Source organism: Branchiostoma lanceolatum, chromosome 8, assembly GCF_035083965.1.
Source record: "Branchiostoma lanceolatum isolate klBraLanc5 chromosome 8, klBraLanc5.hap2, whole genome shotgun sequence".
Lineage (NCBI taxonomy): Eukaryota > Metazoa > Chordata > Leptocardii > Amphioxiformes > Branchiostomatidae > Branchiostoma > Branchiostoma lanceolatum.
Window position 1 is genome coordinate 3,100,642 of NC_089729.1, and position 15,683 is coordinate 3,116,324.

At 38.7% G+C, this 15,683-nt stretch overlaps 1 protein-coding gene across 1 annotated transcript; it reads right to left on the reverse strand.

Moving 5' to 3' along the window:
* Positions 1–342: 342 nt before the first annotated feature.
* LOC136440134 (H(+)/Cl(-) exchange transporter 7-like) lies at positions 343–14,555 on the reverse strand. Its single transcript, XM_066435983.1, has 26 exons — positions 14,418–14,555; positions 13,953–14,033; positions 13,498–13,557; positions 13,097–13,159; positions 12,576–12,708; positions 12,217–12,326; positions 11,957–12,037; positions 11,405–11,467; positions 10,995–11,078; positions 10,555–10,648; positions 10,230–10,294; positions 9,614–9,724; positions 8,916–8,970; positions 8,197–8,257; positions 7,431–7,569; positions 7,005–7,098; positions 6,485–6,654; positions 6,062–6,113; positions 5,607–5,734; positions 4,974–5,059; positions 4,047–4,170; positions 3,507–3,581; positions 2,977–3,053; positions 2,394–2,493; positions 2,007–2,087; positions 343–1,784 (listed from the first exon to the last, which is right to left on the reverse strand). Exons 1-26 carry the CDS (start codon positions 14,517–14,519, stop codon positions 1,692–1,694), a joined length of 2,382 nt encoding a protein of 793 aa, XP_066292080.1. The 5' UTR covers positions 14,520–14,555; the 3' UTR covers positions 343–1,691.
* Between the last annotated feature and the right edge of the window lie 1,128 nt (positions 14,556–15,683).

The window sequence follows — 15,683 nt, forward strand, 5'->3', positions numbered from 1 at the left end:
TGATTGCCTGATGTAGGTTACACTATTATAGTTCAGAAACGACTTCATTTGTGTCTGGTGCTAAATGAGAGACCTAGAAATTTCCTTAGGTGAGTGAAACAAATAGGTGTTCTGCTGTCCTAGTTCTGACAGTCTGCCTTTCGCTTTACATAAACAGGAGCTGATTTTCTTACTGTAGTACTGTTCTACATGATTATTCTTTTCTATGTACAATACACCGACATGGTTTCCTTTCACCCAAAAAGTCCCAAGAATATGATAAATGTATTGTGGGAAGATGTACAGGCATTTCCCTCTAGCACACATCTATACAAATGAATGCAGACTGGCAACTTACCAACATAGGTAATTGAGGACAACATATATTTTGATACCGGGTAATTGATTTAATATCATTTAGTGTTGAAGAGAATTGCATTCCTTCCTTGAGTAGTAGAAAATAGACACATTCTATTACACTGTTATAGGTTAGAAACAACCAGCTGGTAACAGTAGCAGTTTTATACCAAAAATTTAAACATAAAATAAAGAAAATTTAGCATCCAAGAAAGACTCCTTCCAACTTCCATTGGTAATTCATCAAAACTGCTTTGGTCCAGTTAACATCATTCAATAAGTTCAAACTCTGAGATGTAATCTTATTGGAAATATAATGTTAGATATTGCCATAATGAGGAGCCAGTAGATGTGACCATTATATTGCACAGAATGGTCCTCACAGTTAGGGTCCTGTCTACCTCACAACGGTACTGTACAAGGAGATGTGCGTTAAAGCTTATTCGACTTAGTAACTAATCATTAAACATCATCTCAATAAATTCTTTTTAGAAATAGAGCAAACGGACCTAACCGTTACCAACATCTTTGATGTTTGGCTTTAACTTTTAAATGTTACGGCTCTCTGAACTCAAAACAACAAAAAACAAAGAAAAAATAAAGAATATGAAAGAAACCCTGACTGAAGCAGTAACTTAAGCTTCACAAAAATACTTCAAAACGAACAGAGGTGTCAAAAGAAATTTACTGCACTTATTTTTCACAAATATCCATGAAAAATATCAAATCAATTCATTATGTATAACAGAGTTCCTACATTGAAAACAAGACCACAGCACGTCCAGGTCAAAAGATACAAAAATTGAAGTTCTGCTGCAGTACCAAGGTCACATACCAGGGGGCCCAAAATCATCCTTGACCTTCGGCTTCACAACACCTGCCCACATACCAAATATCATTGTAATCCATCAAGAGGCTCTTGAGTATGCTGACTGGAGTGGTGCGGAAACACAAACAGACAAACAAACAGACACACTCAAAACAATATCTCCATTTTTAATGGAGATAGAAATAATGAATATTTAAAGATGAAAATAATATAATATGAATCTTCACATTAGCTCCTCCTGGGATCGGGAATACCGGAAGTATATAACAAAGGCATCTAGCCCGTGTTGCCTGGCTAACCTACAAATCGATGTACACAAACCTACTCAGACTTGTCACACACAGTACAAAAACATTTTGTAAGGAAAAGGAAACTAGTCAAGTATCCTTTAAACAGGTCTTGTTGAGGTAATACAATTCCGCCATTCTTTGACAGCACCTGACAACGTGGTCCTTAGCAAAAGGTCTGAAAGATTGCAGAAGTACTATAATTCCTTCAGGCAGTGATAAGCAGCGCCCTCTTGCAGTTAGTGTGACATCTGCAGCTCCTCCAGGTCCAAACTCCGTAGGCTGACTAATCTGTACCTGGCCAGATCCTTCCTGGTCACTATCCCCATCACCTGAGAGAAAACAAAATCTCACCCGGTAAACTTAAGACTGAAGTTTTTGCAGGAAATTTGATGACTGTCAGTCATGACCATTACCGAACAAACACAAGACAATATGAAAAACATGCTAAAACTTCATTCTATCATTAGGAAAGAAATCTTCATAAGTATAAGTGATGTAGATATTCACACTGTAATGATTAGAATAAAGATATGTGAGAGAATTTTAGTTACCAGATTATCTTTGTTGACTACAACCAGATGTCTCAAGCCCAGGGCCCGGAACAGTCGGAAGACTCTATGCAAGGATGCATCCTAAAGGAAAGTACAAGTGTATTAGCCTACATGTAAGTAATGGCGTCAAAGGATAAGGTGTAACATTGATCTTTTGGGAATAGAGAGCTGCTACATTGAAAACACCAAGTCATCCAAGATGTACCCCATATCTATAGTAAGAGTTTTCTCTTCTCCATTCAAACTGTAACACATCATGCTACTAATACTAGTGTGTATAACTAACTGATGTACACCTATGAAATATAGACAGCACCAATTTCACATTAGAAATGTTGAGGTACTACAGGAAGGTTTTCACAGCTAATGTCAGATTAAATTTCTCACCTCAGACACGGTGTAGGGAGCTGGGTTCATATAAGGTCGAAGGTCAATGGAGCACTCCATTTCTTCAGGTGATATGTTGAGCTCATGGATGGATGGGAACCTAAAATGACACAATGAATGACAAGTGTGTCATCATGCTGAGACTCATGACAAACATATCATTTAAAAGGAAGAAGAAAATCATCATATTATCTACTTCTACATCCGTGAATAATTTCATCAGGTTCGTAAGTCACTGAATAAAAGGACTCTTTTTACACAACCAAGAGATATATTCCACCAACGTTTCGGTGACCATCTGCCACCTTCTTCAAGGCAAGTTGTGTAAAAAGAGTACTTTTATCAATACATTTACACATGTACAAAGAAGCGAGAGGAAGTCGACCCTACTGGACTAGCTTAGTTTAATGACACGTTTGTCTACTCTATATTATTACGGTTTGTAGCGTTGTATTTATGTCCTTGTATGTTCCATGTGTTAAGTTAGACGACCTGTACCTAGCCCCTCGGGGCATGAATGCACAATAAAGGTCTTTCATTCATTCATTCATTCATTCATAAATCTACATCTACCAGCCAGCACCTTGGGTAGGCTTCTCTGAAGTCCTCCATCTGAAGGTTTCTTCTGATGGCCCCAGTCTGGCCTCTTTCCAGAAACATCTGCAGAAATATGTAGAACACATTATGTTAAGCACTGCATGAAAACCTACTGGTGTCAGGAGAAAAAACCCTGAAAAAAGATGTACAAATCAAGCAGAAAGGCTACCAGTACCTACATGTGCACTTGCTGCTACTTTTCTGATGCAGGGCTTGGAAAGCTAAATTCCTTGCCCATCGATTGTAAAACATTACCTTGACAGTAACTAGAAACTAGAAAGCTTTTAAAGTAGAACAGCAAAGGGTACAGTTACATATACACTGGTACTGTAAGAATGTGAGATGTACACTTCGTTTCCATAATTGTAAATTTCAGTGACTAAATATTTAGTCTTTACGCAAAGGTCACATGTTGTCACTTGATGTGACTGGGGCATTCATGTAATCAATAATGAATGAATGAGCTGACTTGTTTTATACCACTTTGGTGGAAATGAAGTTTAACTGCATCCTGACCTTCCTTTTGATGAGGACCAGTAGGTGAGATCTGAGGATGAGCCCACGGAACCGACCTGACGTCACCTGGTCAGTCTGGACATTACACATGAAATAACAAACAACAGTGTTACAGGCAAAACAATGGTAACTGGGACATGGCATCTACACAGGTATAACAATCAATCCAGCATGCAAGCAGACCAGTCTTACCACACTTACCTACTAATCAGTCAGTAAGAATTAGTTCAGCGCTTCGATGAGTGGCCCCCTATGGCCTTGCACTGATGAGCGAGTTCGTTAAAAAAAAAAAAACAGTCATTTACCCAGTTCACTGCTGGCTTATCCATCTAAATTTGTCTCAGTCGGATTGACATTATATCTAAGAAACATGCCACAGGCTCAACTCAACACTACATATACTGTTATACATACTAGCTCTATGAGCAGCTCTGCCATGTGCTAAACTGTAAATGTATAGAACACTGAAGGTAGTCCCTACTACAAGTGATTTATTGATCTGTGTACAAATGGACATCCAGCAACATCAGTACCCCTCACCTCATCAGGTACATCCACCACAGGGAAGCCGTTATGGTTGGAATGCGGTTCCTTCAGAGCCTCCACTATCTGCCCCACCTTCTCCACCTGCTGCAGGGTCGTCACAGGATGGCTCATCACCTGTCTGATGATGCAAATTTAAAGATGTGTTTAGTGTCAGCAGACATACATGTACATCATACATAGAACCATCAAACGTAAAAAACTAAAAGTTCTTAAATGACCTTGCATTAGGCCACACCAATTTATTTTCTTGGTAAACGGAATAAAAAAATGAAGAAAAAAAATGCTAGATGCTAGATTGGAAAATCAACAGGAAAACAGAATCTCAGAGGATTGTTTTTACTTTGGTGCACACAGTATCAGGGAGTGAACAGGGTCAGGTGCAAGTTTTCACCCCAGCCTTCTGTTTTCATGATGATTTTTTTTGCTAAATTCAAAAATAAAAATCCGTTAACCAAGAAATTAAATTGGTGTGGCCTTAAACTTACATAAAAGTTATTTGATCTTTAGAAGTGGAAAAAGCAAAATTAAAGATCGAGGGTCCCTACAAAGATATTGATTGAAACATTGCATGCAAAGAAGTATCCATGGTGAGTTTCCTAAAATCAGAAATATGAATATTCAGAAAACTTCGGAAAAACTGGTCAATTACATTTACTTAGTGAGGCTTACAACAAAAAAACTAAATACTGTAAATGCATTTAAGTTCGCATGGTTTTTATTTCGTGCTAAGGGAAAAATGGAGTGTTCGTGGTGGTTTTAAGTTTGGGGCAGTGCTCTAGTCAAATCCTGTTACAGTATTGGACTGTTCGTGGTGGTTTTAGGTTCGCGGTGAAACGGTCGCCGCGAAAACCGCGAACATAAAACCACCAAGAACATTTCTGCATTTACAGTACTGTGATGTGGTAGCGTCCATATACCAACCTTGCTGAGATGGTGGTGGAGGTGGCTGGAGGCTCCCACCCCAGGATGGGCACACTCATCAGCCGGATGTGGATATCATACAGACCCTGAGGGAAAACCATCTTATAATCATATATGTAATGATATACATGTATGTTGATAGAGTTATTAGGACTTAAATGACTGTGTATCTCTGTTACATTGTATCTGACCCTTACCTCTTCCCTCATGACCTCAATGAAAAGCGGCCTGCGTGCCGATTTGAGCTTATCGATAATTAACCAATGGTTCAAACAAACAATCTCACAGATACACTACAAATGTACTGAATGACCACGAGACTGTGTAAAAAGCACATTTTGACCGCACTTGGGTCAGATAGCTGATGCAGACCGAGTGATTGGGTTGAATATTCTGGTGAGTCACTTCTTTGAGTTGTAATTTACCAACTCAGATGAACTATCATGCTGAGACTGTGTATGATCAATATTAATTTTCAAGTTGTTTCATAAGTCTAGAAAGAAAATAAGAATCTCCATGTTAAAAAGCCTTTGTAACAAAACAAGCCTCTCCATGTTAAAAAGTCTGAATAACAAAACAAGCCTCTCCATTTTAAAGCTGAAATCATCAGAATAGAAACCGAATTCTGCTGACCTCGTTGAAGATGTCCCCCACCCACTTGGCTACCAGCAGCACCAGCATGAGCGGGAGGCCGTAGGAGACATTCCCGGTCGCCTCCATCAGAATCACAGTCAGGCTGATGGTCATACGCACAATGCCACCTAGAAGGACATTGGGTACACAGGTATTGGTACAAGTTTGCATTTCCATCAAGAAGCAAATCCTATAGTAAGAGGTACCCCTATGAAAAGGAAGCAGTAATGGGTAGTATGTTATGTGAAATTTATCTATCATGTATACATGTATTTATCTATAATCTAAAACCTGATCATAACACGGTAGCTAATGCACACAAACTAAGAAGAAACTTTGGCAACAAGTTATCATTGATACCATTGTCTTGAGGTATAACAGCCGGCTACAATCATCAGATTTTCATGGCAGAGACACTGTAAGGATGAACTTGAAAGAGTAGAAAGATTTCTCACCTAGTTGAGCAGCGGCTCCCATGAGGGCATAAATCCCAGGCGCTGACCAGGCCTGGAAGAACACGTCACTCTCAACCACAGCAATCTCCACAGCACTTCACTTACCTAAACTCTAGTTATCTGGACTATGTTACGCTAAACATGTCTACATCCAAGTCATAACAAACAGGTGAAGCAAAGATTTCATAATAAGAAAGGTTTATAGATATTTTGACTCATTCATTGTTAATATTAATGCAAAGATTATTGAAGTTGTTTTCATTATAAGAAAGGTTAATGGCTATTTTGACTCAATGTGAATGCAACAAAAATGCACAACGATTATAGAAATTGTTACTAAAAACTGTTGTATCTATGAGGTAAGAACACTCGAAGTTGTAACCAAAAAAGCAGACAGAACCTTCATTCAACAACCAAACTCACAATGGTGGGTAGCAAATGGCTGACACCGATACCAAACAGGCGTCCCCACCCTGCACCGCATAACAGACTGGGGATGAACAGTCCACTGGGCACGCTCAGGCCATATGTCCAGCAGGCCAGGACGAAGTAGATCACACAGAACACACTCAGGGTCACAATGTGGTAAGAATCTAGGGGAGGAAAACAGAAAAACTAGTACATTCATGTTTCATGTAGCCTCCAGTTGTGGCTGAAAAAGTAGAAATCAGCCAAATAGTGGAGCTGGCCAGCCAATAGATACAGTTTGCCACTCCTCTATTTGCCCGATTTCTACTTTTTACAGAAATGTTTGGAGCCTGGTAGAGGCTACATTCATGTCACATTTAGCCCAAGCATGCTGGACTATCAGAAAAAGTATAATCTACAGGACAAGAGGAGGATTGTACCACCAATGGCCTGAGATACTGTTTCAACACACTTCGCAGCTCGCATTATGTTCTCAGTGAGGATATAGTTGATGTTTTGGTCAAAGTTGTCTTACTGGGAGGGTCGTGGAAGAGACTCTTGACGCTCTGCTCTGGTGTCTGGAACATCATGGTTGCCATTGTGCTGTATTCACCATCGCTGCAGAAGAACTAACACACGGACACAAAGTAAAACTACAACATCTACAAAAACTATACACTGGCAAAATAACAATATCTATAAAGGATTACTGTATCAAAATAAACAGATTCAAGCAAGCTTAGTTCTGCAACTATCCTTTGGTAATGAAAAAATTCTCTTTCTCCTGAAGCACTAGTTAATACAAAAAATCTTATCTCTATTTACATAAACCTTTAGCACACTGAAGTAGCTGTTTGGCACCCCATTCTCTATTGGTTACAGAGTTAGACAGCAGGGAGAAGGTTAAAGATTGCCTGTAACTTCCATGTAACACGTATAATGATGGAAAAAGAACACTCACTTGGAGTGGCTTCTCAGAAGCGTCCTGACCGAGGGGTTTGCAGTCTCGAGAGATGTAAATTGAAACAAAAGCCAACGTGGCTGTTACTATGGCAACCATCATTGCCTCCACCACCTGCATGAAGGGCTTGTACACGTACCTGGAGGGGGGGGGGGGGAGACATGTTTTTCCTCTTAATCAAAGTTGATATCCAGGGCTCGAAATACTGGGTGCATGTTCACCTGTGTGCACCCAAAATTGGAGCTGTGCACCTAATTTTTGACTTTGGGTGCACCTAGATATTTTTCTAGGCTATAGGGTAAAACATGTATTCTACATTAAATATACAGAATATTCTAAAATGTAAGTATCAAAAAAGCAATATAACCCTTTGTTGTACTCTCTTTGATCAAGGAGGTTTGATCCTTGCTTTAGTGTATTGCTTGTTTGCTATAGAATTACGGATTGAAGTGTTAAACTTTGTAATTTTGCTGATATTCAACTTTATTTCATGTAGTGCATCCAAAATCATTTCTGTGCACCTAATTTTTTGGGTTGGGTGCACCAGTGCACCTATTTCAAAAAATGAATTTCGAGCCCTGATATCTGTACAACTTACCTACCGCTAGATAAGATAAATCAAGCTGTTGAAAGTGCTATCTACTAGTCTATGTAATATCTCCTAGTCTATGTAATATCTCCTATGCTATGTAGATAAAATTTCCTTGTCAAACTTTCCATACTTCTACAGACAAGGACGAAGTGAATGTAAAAAAAGCGTACTCACTTCATTCTGAAGATACAGATCTTGTGGTTGGCAGAGTTGAAGAGAGCCCCAAACAAACCACCTGTCGTAACAAAGATTAAGGTATAATACTCAGGAAAATATAACAGTCATCAAAACTTAACAGGACAAAGGTACAAATAAACCGATTGATTTAACAGGCATACACATTGTAGCCTTATCATAGTCTTTGATCTACTTTCACATGCACAGTTCTTTACGGAAATAATCTGAGGAACAGGGAAACCCGACACATGTACAAACTCCCACTCAGTAAGACCAAAAGGCACAGTGACTCATTCGTTATGAGGACTCTGAGAGACCTTCAAAACCTAGTTTAAGGCTATATTCGTCCGTCCTCGATCGTCCAAAGTAACCTTTTTAATGTATATAAGCGCATAGATATGAATATTGTGATATGTTTTTTTTTTTAAATCTGAAATGTTTTAAACATACTTCTGTAAGAAATCTAACGTAATTCAGGTGTGTCGTCAGAAATACCTGCAATGTTGATTTCTGAATAAAGATTGATTGGTCTGGGGTTTGAAAAAAAATAGAAATAAAAATGAAAAAAATAATTGAACTCTTGATATGCATAATGAAAACATCCATATTGAAAACGTTTCCTAAACAAATAAAACCAACTTTTATATAAACCATGCACCGCAGTGTTGATATGATCTATGTAGAACAAGAAGAATGTTCAACACTGGTTCACCTACCTGCCACCCCCATCAGGAGGAACAGGGGGATCTCATACCAGAAGTAACTCACGCCCTGTTGGAAAATGTGGTAACATATGTAATCATTCTTACCAAATTTCTTAAAGGCAACCAAAGCAATATTAGGGACCAACAAATGGAAATAAAAAAGACTGAAATCTTGATATTATAGTGACATTTACTAACACTGTCTAATACATTTGTGTAATACAATTTTTCTTTCATACATTTTAAAACCGTGCAAAATCATGCCATATGATAATCCCCTTAGTTTTGCGAGCCTACAAAAAACCCTGGCGACGATTTTCAGTGAGTTCTCACACTACAACGAAGTCATATTTTTGCATAATGGACGTCGCTATACATTGTTGACAGTGTTGTTTGAACTAATCATGTATAGAAATTACAAAACAAATTGGCTTTCAAAATCCGATTTTCCGGCCCTAATATTGCTTGGGTTGCCTTTAAGCCAGACAGCTTTTAGAGGTAGAGTTGTATACAAATACTAGTATACAAATATTGTAATGCTGTGAAATCAAAAACCTTCATAAACAAAAAGTTATTTCAATCTTGACCATTTTCTACTTCACTTAAACTGTTTCATATATTCAGGTAACACTTTCTGGACTAAAGTCACTTACTTCAAAAATACAATGAAAAATATCAAAACAGGAAGTTGACAAAAAAAAGTCACATACCGTAAACATGCCAAAATTGAGTAATCCTGGATAGGCCAACTCTCCGGGTCGACCAAAATACACACTCAGCACGATGTTCAAGGTGAAGAGTGTTGTCACAGAACAGAAGAACTACAGTGTTGGGACAACAATGCAGTCTTATCAGCTGAAGTACACGTATTGATATATCATATCTATAACACATAACTTATCTTTCAGAGAACTACTCAGGAAATACACACATTGACACTGCATTGTTCATGATGCAAGGTATCTTTATCACAGAGACGCCATGTCCATGGTGCTGAAATGCCTACAATTAGATATATCAAAAGCACTTATACTGAATGAATGAATGAACTTTATTGCTCGACAATCGTACATGGTACAATGTATGGCATTGAATCAACAATACTATAAGGCTAATCTATCCTACTATTCTAAGTACAAAATATTATCGAAACCAGTATATTGTTTACTTTGAGATCCTCAGATGATTCAGATTTTTGTATTTCAAACTACCAGTATGGGAAATTCTGCAAAGTGCAGCATCATTGTAAGCATAAAGGACCAGCTAGAGATGTACATGTGTGACAACTTTTACACATATCTCAAACATTTTCTGGTGCCAACTCACAATTCTCCATGTTAATGCCTGGTTCCAGAAGCTGGCGCCCTCCTCCAAACTAAACAAGACTCCACCTGGAAACATGGATTAACAAGACAGTTCAATCACAGAAGAAAATAGTAGATGATAGAAAAAAATGTTCTTGCTGATACAATGTCTTGCAACATTTTATCTTCAAAAATACCCTATCTATGCATTGGTACTGGATGTGTTTTGGGCAACATTAGCCATGTACACTTACATTTTTGAAGATAGAGTAGAAGGATTAACAATGCTATACAAGCAAAATATCTGGTATAATGCAAATGTATCAGAGAATATAATTGTTTCTCACCGACTGGAGCCCCAAAAGCTGCGGACACACCTGCTGCTGCCCCACCTGACACAAAGTCTCGCTTCTCTGTGTCTGTTCTGAAGTATTTAAAGATCTAACAACCAAAAGGACATTCAGCATTATTTACAATCTCTCACGTCTTAATGGTCCTGTCATGGGACTCCTATGACAGCTTAAACATGTTAAAAACAAAGGACAAGCATGACAAGGTCGTGTACTCTTTTAAATCTCTGCAAATATCAGAAATACATTATACCTTGGGCACATAAGTCATCGTCAAAAAGTAAATTTCTTACCTTCTGAATCATTCAGGCTACAGAGCTAAATATACCATACCAACAAGGGAGGTAAGCATGGCAAAACACATTCTTTAAGTAGATAGAGTATCGGTTTACACTCTGAAAAAAATCTTACACTATATGACAGTGATTGACATCCACCTTTAGGTCTTTCTTGAATGTTGTTGACATCCCCTGGGAAATCCCAGCGGCTATCACTGCTCCAGAGTGGATCATGGGACCTTCCTGTTACCATGGCAATAAACATGACCAAGTCAAGCACATGCAGAAGATGTAATAAAACAGCTTTTGTATCACAGGAGACTTCTTATCATCATATTCTTTAAGATTCTTTAAGATAACTTCACTTGCTGCACCTCGAAAGAGGAGGACCGATGATGATGATGATGATGAAGATAACTTCTGATTAATCTCTCTTTCAAAAAAATGCACCGAAACAACTATCATGTAATGCTAAGTTTTTGAAACACCTGAATTGATGTGTAAACCTTAAGTTAGTGATATTATCTAGATGGATATCTTTCAGTTTCAGTACATAAGATCTGACATACCTTCCCAACTGCAAGTCCTCCGGCAACAGAAAAGACAACGCCCACCACTTTACTGATGAGGGTCTATGTGTAAAGGCAAAGCAATGGTTTAATGTTTTGACCATTGCATTCAGTCCTAAGTGATTCTTGACCCTTAAGTTGCCAGTCCCTGTTTTATCAGGGATACAGAAACATGCCTTGTGTGCTGCACCCGGTTGAAACCGGGATAGGGTATTCCCCAGAAGAAAACATCTTTGCGTGCGTGTAGCGCTTGAGGCCAGGAAGTTAGGGGAGTCGGCTGTTTCGCAGGTTTCGTGAGGGAGGTCAGGGGTCATATATTTTACATGGCTGAAAAAGCTGGCCGGTTAAGGGTTAACAGAATGCTCAAGAGACAACTAGCAGATAAGTGATGAGCAATATCATGACAGACAATTTATTCTGGTTCCTCTATCACTTGAAACAAGAGCCTCAGATTACTAACCTGATAACATCAAGGAATAACTCTACGCTGCTAAAGAACAATGAATTACCCTTGTCAGACAGGTTTTAAGGTTCTGCATGTTCAGTGCTTACCTTAATCCTGACCACATGTGGGACCTTGACACCATTCAGGTAGCACTTGATCTGTGGTATCCCACTGCCAGCTGCAACAGGCTGGAAAATAATACAAGGATATTGGCTCTGCTTGGATCCCAATGGGTGAAGTGGTAAGGAGCCTGGCTTTCTGAGTTACTAATTTATCTGTACTAATTCTCCACTAACCCTAATAATGACAGACTTTATTTGATAACATTACAGATAACGTGATAAAAAGTGTCTAGAAAGTTGCTTACCTCCCCATAGGCCACCAGGATTGCTGCGAAGCACACAAACAGGGTATCTATGGCGACCCACAGCGCAAAGGGGATGGAGAGGCAACCTTTCTCCACACAACTGTCAATCCCTGAGGCACAGGTTAAGGATAGTTCTTCCTTTATTTCACAGACTGCGGTACTGATGGTACCTTAATGTGTTGATAAACTCCTTTTAAAATCATCCGTGAATAGTTTCATCAGGCTGGTAAGTCCTTTTAAAATCAGTTTCTCGAAACTTACAGGATCATCCATTAGTCTTAACTCTTTGATTATATCAAAGCTTACAGAAATAGGCAACATTACACAAAAATTGATGTATCATCCTGCCCAAAGGATACATGACTTGAGCAGACTGTACTTGAGTCCAGCCAGCTGATGCACCATGATGTCAATGAAAACTCCCACCAGCGCCGTCAGGATGCCAATCATCAGCATCACAACCCAGCGGTTGATATTGATACGGATGAGTTTCTGTGGTTCATAAAATCACTGTTAGTCAACATTATGCAATGCCATATAAACAAGATACATCAACTGGGATAATACTATTTCATAGTACAGCATAGAAACAATGTTATACTGACTGACTTGACAGTTTTCTGTAAATATGTGTGTAGCACCTATAAACGTTAGAAGAAACACTGTCAGAGAAATAGTTCCTAAAACTTTGCACTGTATCATCAAGATATAACAGAAAGGCATTAGCTGAAACCATCACTCTATCAAGCAAATACCTCACACTAAACTGACCTTGGTTCTTTTCTCCTAGGATTCATTCCACACATAACAAAACCTATGCCATTCTCTCATAGCCACTCTATCCAAACATAATGGTTACAGATAGCACAGAAGGCCATACCTTATTGTTTGAAGCTGCTTCCTTAACAAAAAGGCTGTTTTCAACCAGGTCATAGTCGAGCCCCTGAAAGTAGAGCAGTGAACATTTTCAGCATTCATTCAGAGCTAATTCATAGTCCTAAACAGTTATTCATTCTCACAAAATGAGCCACAGATGACTGGAACTGTAAACCACTGAAATTAATACCATTCCTCAAAAAAGTAATTTACATATAACGTTATATAGTACAGATATACGGTATAACATTGACTGAAACAAAAAAATCCTTGCTTCTTCTTTGTTGGCAATTGAAAATGTATACATCACAGTACCGGTGCATTTCAAGTGTACTTCTATTAAAGTTCTAGATAACATGTGAGGTTGTCATTATTAAACTGGAGATGCAGGATGAATGCCCATACCTCATATTTTGCAGACAGCAGCTTGGCTGTATCCTCTGTAATCTTCTCTTGTGGGCTTTCCTAAATAGAATTAAAAGATTAACTTTTATCTGTGACAACAAAACTACAAAGAATATAACTGTGATCAATACAAAAATGTGAAAATATTACAATGAAATATTTCTATTGACATCAGAATAATTATCATTTGAATCACCCAGCAACCATGTTGCATAGTTGGCAGATATTCAGATTAACATTACAGCAGCAGCAACATACCATACACAGTAGTTCAACATGGTGCAAATGACGTCAAATGAAAAGCCTGTATCACTACACACTATCTTTAGGGTTTCACCACCCTTTATAATCCGGACCGCACGCTGAGAGCCAGTCTCATTCAGACCTTCATGCTTGACTCATAATGTTTAATAAAGTGGAAGCAGAAAAATAGCTCATGATATTCTACAAATTACCTTTTCTGGTGATCCCTGTGGGGAGTAGATGACAGAATCATAATCTGGTTCCTCGGGGTCGAATTGAATGGAGTTGTCAATCTGGAAAAATGCATGTTTCAATACAAAATGAAATGACAGAAAAGCTAGTTTAGACTTGGAAAATGATATAATAATTTTAAAGCCATCCCGAGAGTCAGCATAGATGGGGAAATGGTCGTGAAAATGTGAAATAACTTTCTATCATTTGGAGCAATAATAAAACGTTACATACACGCACTTCCGCTTCAAAAAGGGAAGAGGAGGGGGAGGTATTAAAGTTATACAATGTACAATATCATTATGCACACATCTTCATATGCATAATTACTCAATGCGCCATAATTTGACAAATGAGTGATACATAATTTAGAACATGTCACAGTTGTCAACAGCTAAAACTACATGATACAGTTAAACAGGTAAAAGCTCTCATTCTAGTCTTACACCAATACTCTCTTGTCTGTATCTTCTGTTGTGTAGAAGGGGCGTTTTTTCGTCAGCACCCTGAGCCGTTCTGTCAGCTCCTCCATTTTGCCTTGCCGCCATGACTAGTCTTGACACGAGGTTAAAGGTCACGAGTCATATGATCCCACTACAACAGGTCGGTTAGCGATGACGCAATGTACAGGTGAGAGATGATGACGCAATGTTGCCTCTTCCTCTCGCTTCTTTCGTTGTCTACATTCATATCAAAGATTGTCTATACAGACACGATGAAGTGCCTTTATAAATATTCAAGCAGATGTTTGGAGGGAAGAGCATTGATTTGATTTCTAGCTATATATATAGATGTTCAGACCACTGCAGCAGCAGAACACAGTGGACTACTATATTTAGTATATACACTGTCTGGTCTGTTTTCTTACATTGCCAAAAATCAACAGGACAAAAGAACGACTGCATTCTCTTTTTCGTCATACAAATCAACAAGACAACTTCAGAGCCCTGGACCACCCACAGAAACCCACAGTGTCAGTCGGCTAAAGAAGTGTTACAAGGGAGCGGTCTAAACTGGATGTAATGCATCCTACCTGACTGAAGACTCTACTCTACTCTAAAAGAACGACTGCATTTTCTTTTTCGTCATACATGTATTTTTGAATATACATGTACGTGTGATATCTGTAATTATTGACTTCTCACTTCTCACCCTGACGCCTTTAGGCCACTGGCCTGTAAGTTGTAAGCCTCCTGGCGAACTCTCTCCATACTGCTCTATCCTCAGTCATTTTCTTCACTACTTGGAACTAATTATTGACTGACAAACAAAATATCAGCAAGCTGTTCTCTTTGAAAGTTCACTTTTGATGTCTCGGAGGATTTATTATTGACAACTGTGACACGTTATTTCTTTTATAAGACTTATAATAGCCAAATCAGATATGGAGGGCCATCGTACTCGTAGATCTGTTTGATTCTAACTTGATAAAAGGATCCTGTTAGCAAAATCGGCTTTTGATGTTTTATTTGATGTACCCTTGTGTTTTATTTGATGTACCCTTCAAATGCACCCTCTTTCAGCATGATCAATGAGACCATTGAATAAATACTTGGGCATGACGGGAATCAAACTAGACTTTGACCCGAACGTAAGTCACAAATACAAGTTCAACAGCTAACGATGCTGGCTGGTGCCGTGGTGTAGCGGTCAGCAGACTCAGCACGTACATCCGCATGTTGTACCCGTGTCCGCCTGCTGCTGCCGCGAAC

Bases quoted from the DNA above. Each gene is read 5' to 3' on its own strand.
- LOC136440134 (XM_066435983.1), bottom strand. From the start codon at position 14,519: ATGGCGGCAAGGCAAAATGGAGGAGCTGACAGAACGGCTCAGGGTGCT. The intron at 14,034-14,417 runs GTAAGACTAGAA...GCATTTTTCCAG, and splicing joins ACAGACAAGAGAGTATTGGT to ATTGACAACTCCATTCAATT. The intron at 13,558-13,952 runs GTAATTTGTAGA...AATTCTATTTAG, and splicing joins CACAGGGATCACCAGAAAAG to GAAAGCCCACAAGAGAAGAT.